At 45.8% G+C, this 19,857-nt stretch overlaps 1 protein-coding gene across 1 annotated transcript; it reads right to left on the bottom strand.

The window, feature by feature from the left end:
- Positions 1–389: 389 nt before the first annotated feature.
- On the bottom strand, positions 390–19,415 carry LOC137433728 (microtubule-associated protein 1 light chain 3 alpha). Its single transcript, XM_068125996.2, has 4 exons — positions 19,193–19,415; positions 13,449–13,504; positions 11,300–11,406; positions 390–1,750 (listed from the first exon to the last, which is right to left on the bottom strand). The coding sequence occupies exons 1-4, from the start codon at positions 19,230–19,232 to the stop codon at positions 1,588–1,590; spliced, it is 366 nt and encodes a 121-aa protein (XP_067982097.1). The 5' UTR covers positions 19,233–19,415; the 3' UTR covers positions 390–1,587.
- Positions 19,416–19,857: the final 442 nt, after the last annotated feature.

The raw sequence follows: 19,857 nt of genomic DNA, 5'->3' as shown, positions 1-19,857 counted from the left end.
CCATCTTGGATTTTGATGTGGGTTGCACCCACACACCAAATTCGAATGCGGTCCTTCGCTTATGCACGCACGCATGCACGCCCGCCCGCACACACGCACGGACAGACGGACGGATGGACACACGGACGGAGGGGAAAACCATAGTCCCCCTTTCGCTCCGCTGTGCGACGGGGGACAATAAAAGATATGTTTAATTGATCACCCTTAATTTCAAGCCAAACCCCCAATTGATCTGTTGTTTGCTCTTTGACATCAAAAACAACTCTAATCAATGCGAAGGAAAAGCATTTTAAAAACTACAGGAACCTGAGAAATGATACAGGTCATGGTTGATGTAAAAGCATTTCTGTATAAAAAAAAAAAAAAAAATCGCCAACAAAACAAACATCAAACTTTGGGTTTGACCAAACAAAGACAACCATTTAATGTGGTTTACCATAATTATGGTAAACCATTAACAAACAAAATCGTCCAATATCACACAATCATAAGCGGGAGAAGCCAGACAGACAATTCATCCCATCATCGAGTCGACACGTATTTATAATCTGTACCATTCACAGGCCGCAAATGGGACGTGACGGCTGCCACATCATCATGCTACATAAGATACCGACGACGTATTTGAGCATGGTATCTTTCATAAAGCTAATCATAATAAACAATCATTTAGTTGGTATGTGTGCGAGGCAAAGTACAACAAACCCCTGCCTTTTGTACTCTATAAAGTGTTATGATTGATATTTTATATATATATATATATATATATATATATATATATATATATATATATATATACATACACACACACACGTGTGTGTGTGTGTGTGTGTGTGTGTGTGTGTGTGTGTGTGTGTGCGTGCGCGTGCGTGCGTGCGCGCATATGCATTTTTTTTTTTTTAGTTTACACAAGCACAATCAAAAATACGCAGCCGCATTGTACTGTAGGAACGGAAATACGCTGCAATCTACAACAAACGTATCAAGTGAAAAGCTGAAAACTCGAGTGAAGTTTAAACATACAAAATGAAAGCACACAAGCATCACTTGCTGAGGGCTCGTGAGTAGTTTGGGAGCTGGAGGGGTTGGTGGCTCCACATCTGGCTGTACAAGGCCCTTCCTTTCACCAGGCCGAAGGAACAAATTTGTCTTCACAACTCGTGAAGACAATTTAAGGTGGTTTCACACTCCCGAGAGTAGAGGGGTAAAAACAGGGTGTAAAATCACAAAGCAGACTTTAAATAAAAACTCAAGTCAAAATGTATTAAATGGAGGTGGAAAATAAATCAATCACACAGGCAAAACACTGACAAAAGGTTAATATTTTCATAGCATTCCATGCTCCATTCGCAGCACTTGCCGTTAACCCTTCTCTGGAGCTCGTGGAGTTCCACAGACCAGCTGGTGAAGCCGTGCTCAAAAGATGGAGGTCTGTTCGTATTCGCAGGAGCATGAGGATATAATATACATTTAGGGTGTGGAGGTGAAAAAAAAAAGGTAAAAGGAAGACAAGGTAAGGAATAACAGGGTAAAGGATGAGGAGGGAAAAGGAGGGACAGAGATAGAGCGGGGGTAAGTTGTTCCTGCCTAGATGCCAAATGTTTCCTGGGAAGCATAGACCATGTAGAGGAATCCATCATCATCGTGTTCTTCTTCATACAGTTGGGAGATGGGAAGCGACACGCTGACCATGCTGCGTTGGTTCACCAGAAGGAAGAAAGCTTGACTTGGGCTCAGTTGGAGTCGACGTCTGCAAACGAGAGAAAACATTGGGCAAAGAAAACAAATGAAAGTGTTCAGTTTTGAAAAGCATGCCCTTCCTCCATTTTGGTGTGGCTTTACGGTCTAAACAATGAACCCTGCAATTACTGGTGCAAACAAAACAAATCAATCTCGAGACTTCAGAGAATACCTTGCCCCATGCAGATTTGAGAACCAAGGACATGGCTGGGGTCTGCGAGCAGCAAATTTGATTGGTTGAGACGACTTGAAATGCTGTAATATTTTGTCCAAATACTGCTAAAGGGAAAGTTTTGAAAGTGCCAAAAAGTAGATTTGTGTTCTACATTAAAATTCAATTGAAACAAGAAAGAGCAATCAGAGGTTGCAGACTCTCGCCAGGACGTGTTTTCAGTAGTTTTTAAAGCTTTTGTGTTAAAACAAATATGGCGGTCGAACCACGTGACCAATGACGTCATCTTTTTTTTCTCCACCAATTTATCCCGAGGTGATGCTCAAGAAATTTCATCTTGATCGAATGAAGTTTTGTACTTGTCGAATTATAACGTCATAATGGAGGCACCTATGACATCATCATTAACATATGTTATTCCACATGGACCGTAAATCCGTAACCATCCGGCCTCCGTAGCATCCGGCGGTAGCATCGTAGCATCCGGCCGTAAAACATTGCTTCAAAAAAGGGGGACCAAAAAAACAACAACTACCACGGTCCCCGAAAAGGCCAACCCCCGCTTTGCGGGGAAAAATGGCCTCTAAACGGTGGTTTTATTCCACATGGAGAGGTCATTACAATGAGCCATGTCTCAATTTTTTATATGCAGCGCTTTCAAAGATAGAGATGGAGAAGTTTTCGATTTTTCCAAGATGGCGGTCATACCACGTGACCGATGACGTCATAATCATAATTTAAAAATTCTACAGGTTGAGTTGCATCTATGGTGAAAATTTCCTGTCAATCAGACCAACGGTTGCAGAGAAAAATCATATTTATTCTGTGCGGACAAACAAACAAACAAACAAACAAACAAACGGACTCAAATGCAATAACCTCTCCTCTGGCGAGGGTAATAAGAACGAGATTTTAGGAGCTGTAGAAAAAACAAATGAGAAGTTTACTGCTGTTGCCGCCTCATTATCTCACATGTTAAAATAGTTATTCATGCCTGTTTGTGTCCTTTATGATAGTAAATTTCCTGTTACAAATGTGTCTTTAATCTGACGTTTGTAGACAGACAGACAGAAGTGAAGCAATAACGTAATGCTGCTTGTCGCTTCGTGAGTGCGGGGTAATAACAAACAACGAACAGGGCAATGCCCAAGTTAAAGAAGCAAATGTACAGGTGTTGTTTCCTTCACAGATGCATGCTTGTTTCAAGCATTTTTGGTCAACACACCAAAGCTCACAAGTACACTTGCATTCATCGATATAATCTACACCAGAAGATAGCCACTTGTGTCTGTGTGTGCTGGTTGCTATCTCCATGTGCTGGCTCCAGAAGGTGGACCTGTTTTTCAGGATCGCATAAAGGACACAAACAGGCATGAATAACTATTGTAATGTGTGAGATAATGAGGTGGCAACAGTGGTAAACTTGTTATTGAAACCTTGCTAGCTATGTGAAAGGTAATGTTAAATGTTCATGCTCCCCATTCCTCAGTGGGTGTACAGAGGCGCATATATATATATATATATATATATATATATATATATATATTGTTACAGACGCGGTTTTTGGATGTTAGTTTACCGAGCGGTTTGGTATGACCGCGTCTGCACAGTTTACCCGATTCCACTCGAACGTTGGCCAAATCGCGCTATGCTAAATCAATTAAGGAAAGGACACAACGGCTGGGTTAGATGACACGACACCAGGGGTACAGTTCTCAAGACCTCCGGAGGAGGTTATAATATTTGTATGCAGAACGTTTAGATTACACTGACAAGAGGTACAGCACAGAAAGGTAGGCACTTAGACACACTTATCTTATTCCCGACAGACCACAGATAAACGGGACAAGACTGACTCACACAGGGATTGATGGCAAGGAAGGGCAGGATCGATGGCTCAAGGTGCACCTTGGCTCAGGGACAGGATCCACACGGTCCGGTCCAGATATGCGGGGAGGTATCGTCGCGCTGGAGGTGGCGTCTGTTTCTCCTCAAGCTGGGGGCGCATCTCACGTCACCTCCGGTAAGTGGCTGCGTATATCCAGCGGGGAGTGACACGCCCTCGGCTCGTTAGCTCCGCCCCAGATGGAATCGGCCCGCCGCTTCTTATTGGGTGCGGGGGGGGGTTACCGGGCTCCGCCCTTGACGAGGAGCTGACAGTCAGCCCCTTCATGGTAACCCCGTCGGAGCACATGGGCAATGGCGGCTAACCAAGCCGGAGTGAAGGACGCCCACTCCCCGCGCCGCGGCCGCGCCGCCCCCGCTGTGGTTGTAGTTGTTGTTGTTCCATGAGATGATGGGAGGATGCGGAGATGAGGTTGTGGGGAGGTATTGGGAGGTCCTAAACTCACTACTGGTGCCATACAATCACATTCTGGCGCAACGAAGAGTCAGAGTTAATGGAAACGAGTCCTTAACTGACATAGACTAAGAATAACTAGCAAGATGTCCTATAGTTGTCTACGTGAGATGCGGTGAACCTGGGCACGACATTTAATGGGGGAAAAAGGGGAAGGTCGGTTCTACAGAGTGTTGTTTACAGACAATGGGACTAGGGAATGGGGGATTGGGGATAGTTGGGGAGTATTGGGGAAATAGGGGAATATTTACAAGCGGATATGGATGGAGGCCAAATCCCATATCCGCAACAATATATATATATATATATATATATATATATATATATATATATATATATATATATATATATATATATATATATATATATACAGTGGGGAGAACAAGTATTTGATACACTGCCGATTTTGCAGGTTTTCCCACTTACAAAGCACGTAAAGGTCTGTAATTTTTATCATAGGTACACTTCAACTGTGGAAGACGGAATCTAAAACAAAAATCCTGAAAATCACATTGTATGATTTTAAAGTAATTAATTTGCATTTTATTGCATGAAATAAGTATTTGATCACCTACCAACCAGTAAGAATTCCGGCTCTCACAGACCTGTTAGTTTTTTCTTTAAGAAGCCCTCCCATTCTCCACTCATTACCTGTATTAACTGCACCTGTTTGAACTCGTTATCTGCATAAAAGACGTCTCCAGACCGTCTCCGACCACAAAGACCGCAAAGACCGACGCAAAGCCGTCTCCAGACCTGTCCACACTCAATCAGACTCCAACCTCTCCACAATGGGCAAGACCAGAGAGCTGTCTAAGGACATCATGGACAAATTTGTAGACTTGCACAAGGCTGGGATGGGCTACAGGACAATAGGCAAGCAGCTTGGTGAGAAGGCAACAACTGTTGGCGCAATTATTAGAAAATGGAAGAAGTTCAAGATGACAGTCAATCTCCCTCGGTCTGGGGCTCCATGCAAGATCTCACCTCGTGGAGCCTCAATGATCATGAGAAAGGTGAGGGATCAGCCCAGAACTACACGGCAGGACCTGGTCAATGACCTGAAGAGAGCTGGGACCACAGTATCAAAGAAAACCATAAGTAACACACTACGCCGTCATGGATTAAAATCCTGCAGCGCACGCAAGGTCCCTCTGCTCAAGCCAGCACATGTCCAGGCCCGTCTGAAGTTTGCCAATGACCATCTGGATGATCCAGAGGAGGAATGGGAGAAGGTCATGTGGTCTGATGAGACCAAAATAGAGCTTTTTGGTTTTAAACTCCACTCGCCGTGTTTGGAGGAAGAAGAAGGATGAGTACAACCCCAAGAACACCATCCCAACCGTGAAGCATGGAGGTGGAAACATCATTCTTTGGGGATGCTTTTCTGCAAAGGGGACAGGACGACTGCACCGTATTGAGGGGAGGATGGATGGGGCCATGTATCACGAGATCTTGGCCAACAATCTCCTTCCCTCAATAAGAGCATTGAAGATGGGGCGTGGCTGGGTCTTCCAGCATGACAACGACCCGAAACACAGCCAGGGCAACTAAGGAGTGGCTCCGTACGAAGCATCTCAAGGTCCTGGAGTGGCCTAGCCAGTCTCCAGACCTGAACCCAATAGAAAATCTTTGGAGGGAGCTGAAAGTCTGTGTTGCGCAGCGACAGCCCCGAAACCTGAAGGATCTGGTGAAGATCTGTATGGAGGAGTGGGCCAAAATCCCTGCTGCAGTGTGTGCAAACCTGGTTAAGAACTACAGGAAACGTCTGATCTCTGTAATTGCAAACAAAGGTTTCTGTACCAAATATTAAGTTCTGTTTTTCTGATGTATCAAATACTTATTTCATGCAATAAAATGCAAATTAATTACTTAAAAATCATACAATGTGATTTTCAGGATTTTTGTTTTAGATTCCGTCTTCCACAGTTGAAGTGTACCTATGATAAAAATTACAGACCTTGTCGTGCTTTGTAAGTGGGAAAACCTGCAAAATCGGCAGTGTATCAAATACTTGTTCTCCCCACTGTATATATATAGTTGCGGAAATGAGGATTGTATTTTTTTGATTGTGTTGTATTGTATTGTAAATTGTTATGAATTATTGTTTAGTCTGAGCCCTCCTTGCTCCAGTGTGTATAAAGGTCACAGGGCGTCCCGGTAGTTAATTCCATAAAGCATACATTGAAGGACACTATAATACCCTTGTTCAGTAGCTTATATCCTTATTCTGTGTATCAGGGTAAGGCCTTGTCTTCCATTAAAATGACACTCCATTGCACCAAGTGAAATAGATTCCTTTCATTCCCCATTCCCACTCCCAAAACTTCCATTGCCAAGCCTCAATTTCCAGCTACCTCCCCTCCAAGTCTCCATTGCCAACTGCACTGGGCAGTTTGCCAGTTTGTTACAGCTGTGGGTTGTTTTCGCCCCAAAACCACCATTGAACATGTGCTCGGGTCAGGGAAGAAAGGCGTGCCCGCCCGTCGTCATCAAGGGCGGAGCCAGAGGGTCGCGCGACCAACCAGGGCCGAGGTGAGCACCCCGATGGGCGTGTCCTAAAAGCCGGCGGCTTAATCGCCGGAGGCGCTATAAAGGCGCTGCGCGCAAGAAGTTGCGAAGAGCTGAGTTGTGTGGTTTTGGTCAGAGTTGGTCGTTAGTTGGTCGTCAGTGGTTGCGTTGAGTGGTTGCGTTGGTTGCGTTGGTTGCGTTGAGTTGTCGGTGGTGAGAAGTGATTGGGCCAAGAGAGAGAGAAAGAGTGGCTGGACCAAGAAAGAGAGAGGAGAGAACCCGTCACGCCAGACCCCCCACCAGCGCGTCGGCTCCACCAAGCAGCTCCGACCCGTGATCCCGCGCACACGACAGGATCGGTGGCATCAGCGGCCGTCGAGGTCCAGCCCGACGTCCCGTGCGGGATCAAGCTCCAGCCAGCTCCGTGCCTTCCCCCCCCCCCCCCCCCCCTCCAGCCACACACCTCCTTCCAGCCAATCCACTCTGCAATTCCCCATTCGTGTACGTGAGTTTGTTCTGTCCAGGGAATAAGTTAAGCTTGTATAGTTAAGCTAGTAATTTTCACTGTGTCACCTGCTTTTTCAATGGTCCCTGTACATAACCGTGACTGCTCCTTTTGCTTGTGTGTGTAAATAATAAATCCCGTTACTCTTCTGTACGTCTTCTTCTTCCTCTTTACATTCGGTCGCTTTAGAGTTTTCCATATTGAATATCTGTGGCGCGATACGGCCAACGTTCGGGTGAATCGGGGAAACTGTTAGGTCGCGGTGCCATCCGCTCGGCAAACATAACATCCTTAACCGCAACAATATATATATATATAATAAATAACCACCTTTGGAGGCCATTTTTCCCCGCAAAGCGGGGGTTGGCCTTTTTCAGGAACCGTGGTTGCTGTTGTTTTTTGGTCCCCTTTTTGAAGCAATGTTTTACGGCCGGATGCCCTTCCTGACGCCAACCCTTTTTGCCGCCTTTAACAACAACTTTAACGCCTTTAACAACAATATATATATATATATATATATATATATATATATATATATATATATATATATATATAATAAAAAATAACTAACACGAACGCACACACACGAACACACACACACACACTAACACACACACGAACACACACACACTAACACACACACACACTAACACACACACTAACACACACACACTAACACACACACACTAACACACACACACTAACACACACACACTAACACACACACACTAACACACACACACTAACACACACACACTAACACACACACACACTAACACACACACACACTAACACACACACACACTAACACACACACACACACACACACACACTAACACACACACACACTAACACACACACTAACACACACACACTAACACACACACACTAACACACACACACTAACACACACACACTAACACACACACACACTAACACACACACACACTAACACACACACACACTAACACACACACACTAACACACACACACTAACACACACACACTAACACACACACACTAACACACACACACTAACACACACACACTAACACACACACACTAACACACACACACTAACACACACACACTAACACACACACACACTAACACACACACACACACTAACACACACACACACTAACACACACACACACTAACAGACACACACACTAACACACACACACACTAACACACACACACTAACACACACACACACACACACACACACACACACTAACACACACACACACTAACACACACACACACTAACACACACACACACTAACACACACACACACTAACACACACACACACACTAACACACACACACACTAACACACACACACACACTAACACACACACACACTAACACACACACACACTAACAGACACACACACTAACACACACACACACTAACACACACACACTAACACACACACACACACACACACACACACACTAACACACACACACACACACACTAACACACACACACACTAACACACACACACACTAACACACACACACACACTAACACACACACACACACACACACACACACACACACACACACACACACACACACACACACACACACACACACACACACACACACACACACACACACACACACACACACACACACACACACACACCACCGGGTACCCCTGCTGGTATTAAATAAGCAAAAACGACAGGGCCCAAACCAAACTCACCCGTTTTTCCCAAATCCTTCTCACCCAATCCTTCCCTTTCCATACATGTAAATGACACCTGTCAAGTCCTCTTAAGATGTCATAATGGCAAAGGTAATGGGGTTTTATGTTTGTAGTTACTAAAACAAGGCTGGAAAACAAGCAGAAAATGCCAAACTTTGATTTAAAAAACCAATAAAAATTACAAAACTACAACACATTGATGATGTTACCAAGAGGATAACAAAGGTCACAACTTCAGATCCTGAACACAAATGTGTGTCAAGCACATCAACAAAGGTAGCCGAGCAAGTCAACACACCACCCCTGCTTCCAACATGACATTTATTCAGAACAGAAGTATAAAATCAAACATTACTAACTCCTGAATGAATTTCAAAACAAAAATTATAAAGACAAAGGCCAAGTCAGAAACCAGGTGAGATGCTTCATGGACAGCAGAATGCAGACGGCCATACTTCAACTCAATCATCAAGGAGACACACTGAGCGGGAAGAGAACAAAGGACAATTTTTTTTTTGATGAGGAACCAAAATTGCACCCACTCTTTCCCAATCCCAACCCCAACAGAGCCCTCCCAGGTCTCAAAGCATCCACCTTCGTGTGTGTGTGCCACCATTTTCTCAGATAAGGCGAAACGGATTTTTATCAAACTTTCAGAGGTTCATCAGTTAGCGCCAGGGAGTGTATTCAGCAAAAACATTTTTGGAGAAAGTTCATTTTCGTCGTATGTTCTCTCATTGAATTTGAGGACGACTGAGAAGAAGGCCTATTTGGCCGAAAGCTTGTCGAAAATAAAAGATCGTCCTGAAGCTACGTCCGTAACTTATTTAATTTTTACCGACTTTATATTTGATGCAAATGAGGCACCCTGCTCGTATTGTGCAGTTTCTGCTATTTCTCACATATATGTGTGTGTGTGTATGTGTGTATATATATATATATATATATATATATATATATATATATATATATATATATATATATATATATATAATATATATATATATATATATAATATATATATATATATATTATATACATACGAGGAAGAGCTGGTATAGGTTACCCCTCCCCTCTGAAGAGGAAATTGAAAAAAGCCTTTTAAATAGGAAGAAAAACAGAGTGTTGTAATAAACCACTGAATAAAACACTGCAGGGGAAAGTTTAAACATATTTAAATAATATTTAAACAAAACCGTGAAAAACAATCTGGGAAAAATCCCTCAGTGAGGACGTGGATTTGAGAAAGAAGGAGAAAGGGTTGAATGAGTATAGAGGAAACTAGAGTTTGAAAGGCTGGAGAGGTGGAAGAAAAAGGAGATAAAGGGGGTGGGGCACAAGGCGAGACAAGGGGGCGAGGGAACAAGCACGTGTCCGCGGGGAGAGAAAGAATCAATAAAGTTTTTTGTTTTTTTTGGGATTTAAAACGTTCGACAAAGGCGAAGATGTTTGTGGGAGGTAGGGGGAGAAAAGAAAATCGAAGAAACAAGCAAATACAGCGAAGGAAAGAACTTATATTCACAAAATACCGACAGGGGGAGGGAGCCTCGAGACAAGGCCATGCACGAGGTGCGAACAAAAAACGACTAATTACACACAAGTTTGCAATAATTACAAAACCAAAACTAACTAAAAACACACAACAACACATACGCAATAAAATAACCAGTGGAAATTTGACAAAGACACGAATGTGAAAATACTCAAACTTTGATGCCGTGAGAGATCGAAGCAAGCCCCCAAACCTTGAAGGAATAGTCCTGTGCCAGAAAAGAAATGGCATAGATGTTCGGCCTTTACCGTGTATCGAACAACCAGTGCAATCTCCCTATAGCCCCCAACAATGGAGGACCTTCCATTTGCCACTGGACGAGAAGCCATGTTTTCAGTTCTGAGACTTGTTATTATGGGAAAAGCTTTTTCACTCTCCCTCATATTACAAGGCAAAGTGGGACAACAGAACCAAGTAAAACACAAATGTGTAGAACTAAATATCCTCAGGTGTACAATCATATGGTATATGTACCTGTGGAAAGAGCTGTCAGCATGGTACAAAGACAAATAATGTGGAATATATGTCATTCACCCATTCGTCCCCGATTCGAGGATCCCCTCCCAAACGCTTCACCCTTTTCTCCAACTTCCAAACCCCTCCGTCCCTGTCCACTACTGTCCTTACATAAGCTCAATTAACCATCCTTCCTGTACAAACGTAGACGGCCTTGATAATGGTGTTAAGACCAAGAGGTGTCGTGTCCTCACCAATGGAGCTTTCCCGGCACCCTCTCACCTGATTATTTTCACAAGCTCTCCCATGGTAACGTGATCAGGAACGAGGAACTTGGTTTTGTCGAGCACCGGAAGCTGCTTCTCACTCTTATAGCGCTCGATGATAACCTGGAGCGTGGTCAAGGAGATGCAGGTGGAAAGGGTGAAGGACAGCAAGGGATATAATAGTCACAGACTTGCACAAGAGTCACAGGCATGTGTGGCCTGTGATGCTAAACCTCACCGATGCAAATGTTCGAGCAATACTTTTGATCAGACAGAAGATATGTATTAGCAAGTCACACAAGAACACCATGTTTGTTTGTGACAAAGTCCGACATGTTACAAGAGCAATTAACTGTTGTGTGAAAATAAGTGCGGCCGATGAGCGTCCACTCACTCTCGCCCTCACAAAGAGCCAATACTCGAAACGTCAGCCACACATCTCTTCCAACGGTGATAAACGTACTTTTGTCGACCTTTAATCGATAAAATGCACCCTTGGTGTTGTTCGGTGATGAGAAACCGATGTGTGCTCACCTTCAGTGATGATACGCGTTACCGTTTGAAAACACAAGGACAGGCCTCCAGGTTGAATGAATTATTCATTCCTCAGGGAAGGTGCATGATCATCTTCCAATAGCAAATAAAATGACTTGTGTGGAAAGTACAACAGACGTGAGATTTAGTTTGAGATTATGCAACAAATATATAAAGATGCGAGGGTGGGGGGAGGGTGAGGTGAGCAGGGGTAAGGGGTGAGGGGATGTGAGCAAGGCTGGGTGAGAGGGCAAGTCAAGCAGAGGGAGGGGAGCAATGGGGGTGGATGGTGGAGGTGAGCAGGGGAGGGTGAGAGGGGGAGTTGAGCAAGATTGGGGGAGAGGAGAGGCAAGTATTGGGGGGGGGGATAGGGTGGATATGAGCAGGGGGAGGGAGAGAGGGGGAGGTGATGAGTAGGGGGTGAACAGGGGAGGTGAGCAGTGGGGGGGAGCATGAGGGAGAGGAAGAGAGGGGGAAGTGAGCATGGTGGGGGGGGGGGGGGAGAGGCGAGGGGAGGTGAGCAGAGGATTGGGGGTGGAGGGGGTGTAGAGTGGGAGGCAAAAAGGGGTAGGAGATGGGGAGGTGAGTATGGGGTGAGCAAGGGGGGGGAGAGGGGAGGTGAGTTGTGGGGGTTGAGTGGGAGAGTGGGTGAGTGGGAGAGTGGGAGAGTGGGAGGTGAGCAGGGGGGGGGGGGGGAGGAGGAGGAGACAATCACAAAAAGGTTTTTCTATTGTTGAACAAGCAACATTAAATAAACTTATCAGTTACTTGGAAGATTGCTTATTGCTCCAAGCAATTAGGAAGTTAGGAAGTAGGAAGTAGGAAGGAAGTTAGGTTAGGCCTGGTGGCCTGGTTAGGTGGCCTGGTTAGGCCTGGTGGAAGGAAGTTAGGTTGGGTTGCTCCAAGCAAGATTGCTTGGAGCCTGGTGTTGGGCTAGCGGCTAGGGTGCCAGCTTAGGATCCTAGTATCCTGGGTTCGAATCCCGGTCGATCGCTGAATTAACGCCAGGGGGGTTGACTCAGCCTGTCATCCTTCCGAGGTCGGCAAATTGAGTACCAGTTCACTGGTAATTCCGTTTGTCGTAAAAAGGCGACAAAAAGGGTCGGCAGCAGGAAGGGCATCCGGCCGTAAAACATTGCTTCAAAAAAGGGAACCCAAAAAAACAACAACAATCACGGTCCCGGAAAAAGGCCAACCCCCGCTTGCGGGGAAAAATGGCCTCTAAAGGTGGTTAGTTACTTGGAAGATTGATTGGTTGTGTTGATCTTCTGTTTTTTTTGTCCTGAATAACACGTACAATGTATTTAAGTGATTGATGATGTATGCCATCGTTGATGTTTAACAGCATCAATTATTCCCACCTAGCGGTGTTTGCTGGGGAACATTTTTGGGTCAAGTCTTTCACGAATTGGAAGGCCAGGCCCGACATTCAACTGCAGTATATTTTGGGGGAATTTCTAATTTGTTCAGGGGGCCATTAGACGGGATCTCAAATCCGACAAAACCTCATGCCCACAACTCGTATCATCCTCATGCGCAATACTTCGGTATGCGCAATACACAGCAAGTGTACACCTGATCCCTCGGTAGTGCTCACCTGATCCCAAGTGAACACCAAGTTGGTAACTTACGGGAATTTTGTTCGGATGTTGTTCACGGATCTGCTGCACATCTTTCACTCGTTCGGCTGAAGGAAAACAAAGCAAAACAAGACCGGAAGTCTAACCATGGCGTAGCCAGGCTTGTAAAATATAAACCACAAACACACATGATTAGCTTTTTAAACAGTGTCTCATGCTGCTGATAACATTAAACAAAGAAATGTGGAGGAATCCAGACATCCGTGAGGCAAGTTTTACTTGGAGAACTGAGGGAAGATCTACTGTAATCTAGGTTATACCCCACAAGGGTTGGGTAACATACCATTTTGTTGGAAGAGATGCAACGCCGATGCTTTTGATATTTAATGGTCATTTTAACAATCGGTTTGTTTGTGTTTCACACTGAATGAAAAACCTAAAGGTAGAGCATGGCGATTGTGATATACGACAGGTTCGACGATATGTTCGGCATGAACGGCATATGAATCAAAATGGCGGTGTGTGGAGAGGCAGCCGCAGCACCGCCGTAATGACATCAGACGTAATCACATCACCCTGTCAATGTGGCCAGATCCTCAGCTCCGATTGGTATATGTTTGAGGGGACATACATACATACATACATACGGACGGACAAACTGTTCAAGACGGCTTTGCCCTATGGGCTACGCCATCAAAAGTATATTCCCAATTGTACATCCAGTTGGACAATCAATCCAGCTCAATGTTTATTCCCATTTAATTACAGATTAAAATGATATCTAAAGATTTATTTTATCTTCAACAAAATTACACCAAGGAGCTGATACTCTAGGTTCCCCCACATTTTGGGTGGTAGGACAAATAGATCAGTGCAATATGAAAGCTAACTTTGAATGTTTTTTGAAATATCACGTACACAAGCCCAGATACCAAGATGGTCGCCATGGCAACACAATTCAGCCAATCACAGCCGTGACCTAATCAGTTTGAGATAATGTCATGAGGAACAGATATCTGCAATATGGAAGCGAAATGTTCAACGATTGTTGAAATATTGCATACACAAAAGTACATGGACGGATGATCGGTCAGTCGGATGGACGGAGCTCATTTTATTGTCCCCGATCTCCGACCTTGTCAGAGGGGCAGAAGACAATCAGTTTTGTTAGAAACATCACATTGTGAATTGGTACTGAAACAAGGGAGACGAGACTAAAACCTGAGGGAACATGCAGTGAAGACAAAACAGAACAGGGTGCACATAGTGGAGCTCATCATATAACAATGATTTTATTGTTCTCCATCATCAGCACATAATCATGGAGCAGCTGGAACTGCACCAGAGGATACAAACATCACATAAATACAGCAACTGCACCATAGGATACAAACATCACATAAATACAGCAACTGCACCATAGGATACAAACATCACATAAATACAGCAACTGCACCATAGGATACAAACATCACATAAATACAGCAACTGCACCATAGGATACAAACATCACATAAATACAGCAACTGCACCATAGGATACAAACATCACATAAATACAGCAACTGCACCATAGGATACAAACATCACATAAATACAGCAACTGCACCATAGGATACAAACATCACATAAATACAGCAACTGCACCATAGGATACAAACATCACATAAATACAGCAACTGCACCATAGGATACAAACATCACATAAATACAGCAACTGCACCTTAGGATACAAACATCACATAAATACAGCAACTGCACCTTAGGATACAAACATCACATAAACACAGCAACTGCACCATAGGATACAAACATCACAAAAATACAGCAACTGCACCATAGGATACAAACATCACATAAACACAGCAACTGCACCATAGGATACAAACATCACATAAATACAGCAACTGCACCTCAGGATACAAACATAACATAAATACAGCAACTGCACCATAGGATACAAACATAACATAAATACAGCAACTGCACCATACGATACAAACATCACATAAATACAGCAACTGCACCATAGGATAAAAACACCACATAAATACAGCAACTGCACCATAGGATACAAACATCACATAAATACAGAAACTGCACCTTAGGATACAAACATCACATAAATACAGGTATTGCACCTTAGGATACAAACGTCACATAAATACAGCAACTGCACCATAGGATACAAACATCACATAAATACAGCAACTGCACCTTAGGATACAAACATAACATAAATACAGCAACTGCACCTTGGGATACAAACATCACATAAATACAGCAACTGCACCATAGGATACAAACATCACATAAATACAGCAACTGCACCATAGGATACAAACATCACATAAATACAGCAACTGCACCATAGGATACAAACATCACATAAATACAGCAACTGCACCTTAGGATACAAACATCACATAAATACAGCAACTGCACCATAGGATACAAACATCACAAATACAGCAACTGCACCATAGGATACAAACATCACATAAATAGAGCTAGTGCACCATAGTATACAAACATCACATAAATACAGCAACTGCTCCATAGGATACAAACATCACATAAATACAGCAACTGCACCATAGGATACAAACATCACATAAATACAGCAACCGCACCATAGGATACAAACATCACATAAATACAGCAACTGCACCATAGGATACAAACATCACATAAATACAGCAACTGCACCATAGGACACAAACATCACATAAATACAGCAACTGCACCATAGGACACAAACATAACATAAATACAGCAACTGCACCATAGGACACAAACATCACATAAATACAGCAACTGCACCATAGGACACAAACATCACATAAATACAGCAACTGCACCAGAGGACACAAACATCACATAAATACAGCAACTGCACCATAGGATACAAACATCACATAAATACAGCAACTGCACCATAGGATACAAACATCACATAAATACAGCAACTGCACCATAGGATACAAACATCACATAAATACAGCAACTGCACCATAGGACACAAACATCACATAAATACAGCAACTGCACCATAGGATACAAACATCACATAAATACAGCAACTGCACCATAGGACACAAACATCACATAAATACAGCAACTGCACCATAGGATACAAACATCACATAAATACAGCAACTGCACCATAGGACACAAACATCACATAAATACAGCAACTGCACCATAGGACACAAACATCACATAAATACAGCAACTGCAACATAGGACACAAACATCACATAAATACAGCAACTGCACCATAGGATACAAACATCACATAAATACAGCAACTGCACCATAGGATACAAACATCACATAAATACAGCAACTGCACCTTAGGACACAAACATCACATAAATACAGCAACTGCACCATAGGACACAAACATCACATAAATACAGCAACTGCACCATAGGACACAAACATCACATAAATACAGCAACTGCACCATAGGATACAAACATCACATAAATACAGCAACTGCACCATAGGATACAAACATCACATAAATACAGCAACTGCACCATAGGATACAAACATCACATATACAAGTGCCTTGTTCAGAATGACATCTGAAATGACAACCGCAAGCAGCTAAATTCAAACCAAGTAAATACACAAGGTGAACACGTCTTGGGAGAAAGAGCAGAGGAGTAAGGGAAGGAGGAGGGAAAGGGAAGGAGGAGGAGGGGAAGTGAAGAAGAGTGGCAGAAGAGCGAAGCAAGGAGGTAGAGAGCGAAATGGGGGAAAAAAAAGAAAGGGAGAGGAGGGAGAAAAATATATAAATCGAGGGGGACGGGCAGGTGGGAATGACAGGGCGGGGTTTTGGGGTGGGAAAGGAGGTGAGGGAGGACCGTTGTGTAGGAATGGGGGAGAGGGAGGACCACGGTGTGGGAATGGGGGAGAGGGAGGACCACGGTGTGGGAATGGGGGAGAGGGAGGACCACGGTGTGGGAATGGGGGAGAGGGAGGCCCACGGTGTGGGAACATGGGCGAGGGAGGACAACGGTGTGGGAATGGGGGAGAGGGAGGACCGCGGTGTGGGAGCGGGGGAGAGGGAGGACCGCGGTGTGGGAATGGGGGAGAGGGAGGACCGCGGTGTGGGAATGGGGGAGAGGGAGGACCGCGGTGTGGGAATGGGGGAGAGGGAGGACCGCGGTGTGGGAATGGGGGAAGAGGGAGGACCGCGGTGTGGGAATGGGGGAGAGGGAGGACCGCGGTGTGGGAATGGGGGAGAGGGAGGACCGCGGTGTGGGAATGGGGGAGAGGGAGGACCGTGGTGTGGGAATGGGGGAGAGGGAGGACCGCGGTGTGGGAATGGGGGAGAGGGAGGACCGTGGTGTGGGAATGGGGGAGAAGGAGGACGGCGGGGTGGGTGGGTGGCGGGGGAGGGAAGGGGTGGGTGGGTGGCCAGGGAGGGAAGGGGTGGGTGGGTGGGTGGCCGGGGAGGGAAGGGGGTGGGTGGGTGGGTGGCCGGGGAGGGAAGGGGTGGGTGGGTGGGTGGCCGGGGAGGGAAGGGGTGGGTGGGTCAGTGGCCGGGGAGGGAAGGGGTGGGTGGGTCAGTGGCCGGGGAGGGAAGGGGTGGGTGGGTGGGTTGGAGGCGGGGGAGGGAAGGGGTGGGTGGGTGGCGTGGCGTGGAGGGAAGGGGTGGGTGAGGAGGAAGTGGTGAGTGGGTGAGGGGAGGGAGTGAGATGGGTGAGGGGTAATGGGTGGGGTGGTGAGGGGGGAAGGGATTGGGTGGGTGAGGGGGGAGGGGGAGGGTAGGTGAGGGGGGAGGGGGAGGGTGGGTGAGGGGGGAGGGGGAGGGTGGGTGAGGGGGGAGGGGGAGGGTGGGTGAGGGGGAGGAGGTGGGGTGGGAAGGGGTGGAGTGGGTGAGGAGGGAAGGGGTTGGTGGGTGAGGGGGAGGGAGTGGGGTGAGGGGGAGGGAGTGGGGTGAGGGGGAGGGAGTGGGGTGGGTGACAGGTAAGGGGTGGGGTGGTGAGGAGGGAAGGAATGGAGTGGGTGAGGGGGGACGTGAGGTGGGTGAGGTGGGTGAGGAGGGAGGGGTGAGGAGGGGGGGTGTGGAGTGGGTAGGGGGAGGGGTATGTTGGGTGGGGGGAGGGGTATGTTGGGTGGGGGGAGGGGTAGGGGGTGGGGTGGGTGAAGGGGGGTGGGGTGGGTGAAGGGGGGTGGGTGGGTTGGGGGAGGGGTAGGGGGGTGGGGTGGGTGAAGGGGGGTGGGGTGCGTGAAGGGGGGTGGGGTGCGTGAGAGGGGAGGGGTGGGGTGGCTGAGGAGGGAAAGGGTGGGTTGGGTGAGGAGGAGGGGTGGGTGGCGGAGGGGTGGGGTGGGTGGCGGAGGGGGTGGGGTGGGTGGCGGAGGGGGTGGGGTGGGTGGCGGAGGGGGTGGGGTGGGTGGCGGAGGGGGTGGGGTGGGTGGCGGAGGGGGTGGGGTGGGTGGCGGAGGGGGTGGGGTGGGTGGCGGAGGGGGTGGGGTGGGTGAGGGGGGAGGGGAAGAGGCAATGAAGACTCACAGAAAAAAAAGAAAAGGCCTGAGGGTTTAGAGGAAGAAGGGAAAAGAGAAGGGCAAGAAAGATCAATAATTAAATAATAAAGTCGGGGGCATGGGAAGGATGACGTGGGGGAGGGGGAGGAGGAATTATATAAGAAGCGAATGATGACAGAAAAATAAAATAAGGAAAAGGGGAGACAGAGAAAGGAAGGAAGGATGGAATAAAGAGACGCCTCCATCGTATCGTCCATGACTTGGCGAACAACACAAAGAACAGATTTCTCTCACCGAAGCTTCGCCGTTGCTTGAAAGACTTTTCCGACGGCATCGTCAGCGGAGTGAAAGCGCGAAGGTGTCTGTACAGTTCGGTGTCTGATCTATGATCTCTAAAACGCAGATTCGATGTAAATTCGGGAAAAATACAACCTGCGCAATGGACGACACAACCACAGCTGGCTGCGATGTAAACACTTTGACGTCATCCGTCTTGGTTGTACTTATAACATTGCGTGACGCGCTTCCGTAGGTTTGTGCGTTACGTTGATCGTCATCACGCACACGCGCCTCCCATTTTGTCCAACTAACCTAACATGTTGTCGTAGAGCTTATGAAGTTTTATAAACAGCGATTTTCGAAATCCGTAACATTCTTTGATGTTAGAATGATGAAAAATAAATCGAAGCATTGCTACAAATCAGCTTGTACCAGGGATGGTGAATTGGGAAACTTGGAAAGACTGAAGAGGGAGAAAACCAAGTCACGTGACCTTTTTATCAGCTTGTCGTTACCTTGTTTGGCATATTACAAAATGTCCAACCGATAAATTAAAATGTTAATAGTAAATACAGATATCACATTATTATCGAATACACTGAAAAATGCTTTCACGAATAAATAAGTTAGTATTTAAAAGACATGTACAACTCAATGGGTCAGGAGATTACGTCCGTTAC

This window comes from Myxine glutinosa, chromosome 10 (genome assembly GCF_964187855.1).
Source record: "Myxine glutinosa chromosome 10, kmMyxGlut1.1, whole genome shotgun sequence".
Lineage (NCBI taxonomy): Eukaryota > Metazoa > Chordata > Myxini > Myxiniformes > Myxinidae > Myxine > Myxine glutinosa.
The sequence above is the reverse complement of the archived record's forward strand: the minus strand, read 5'-3'. Positions and strand labels throughout refer to the sequence as shown.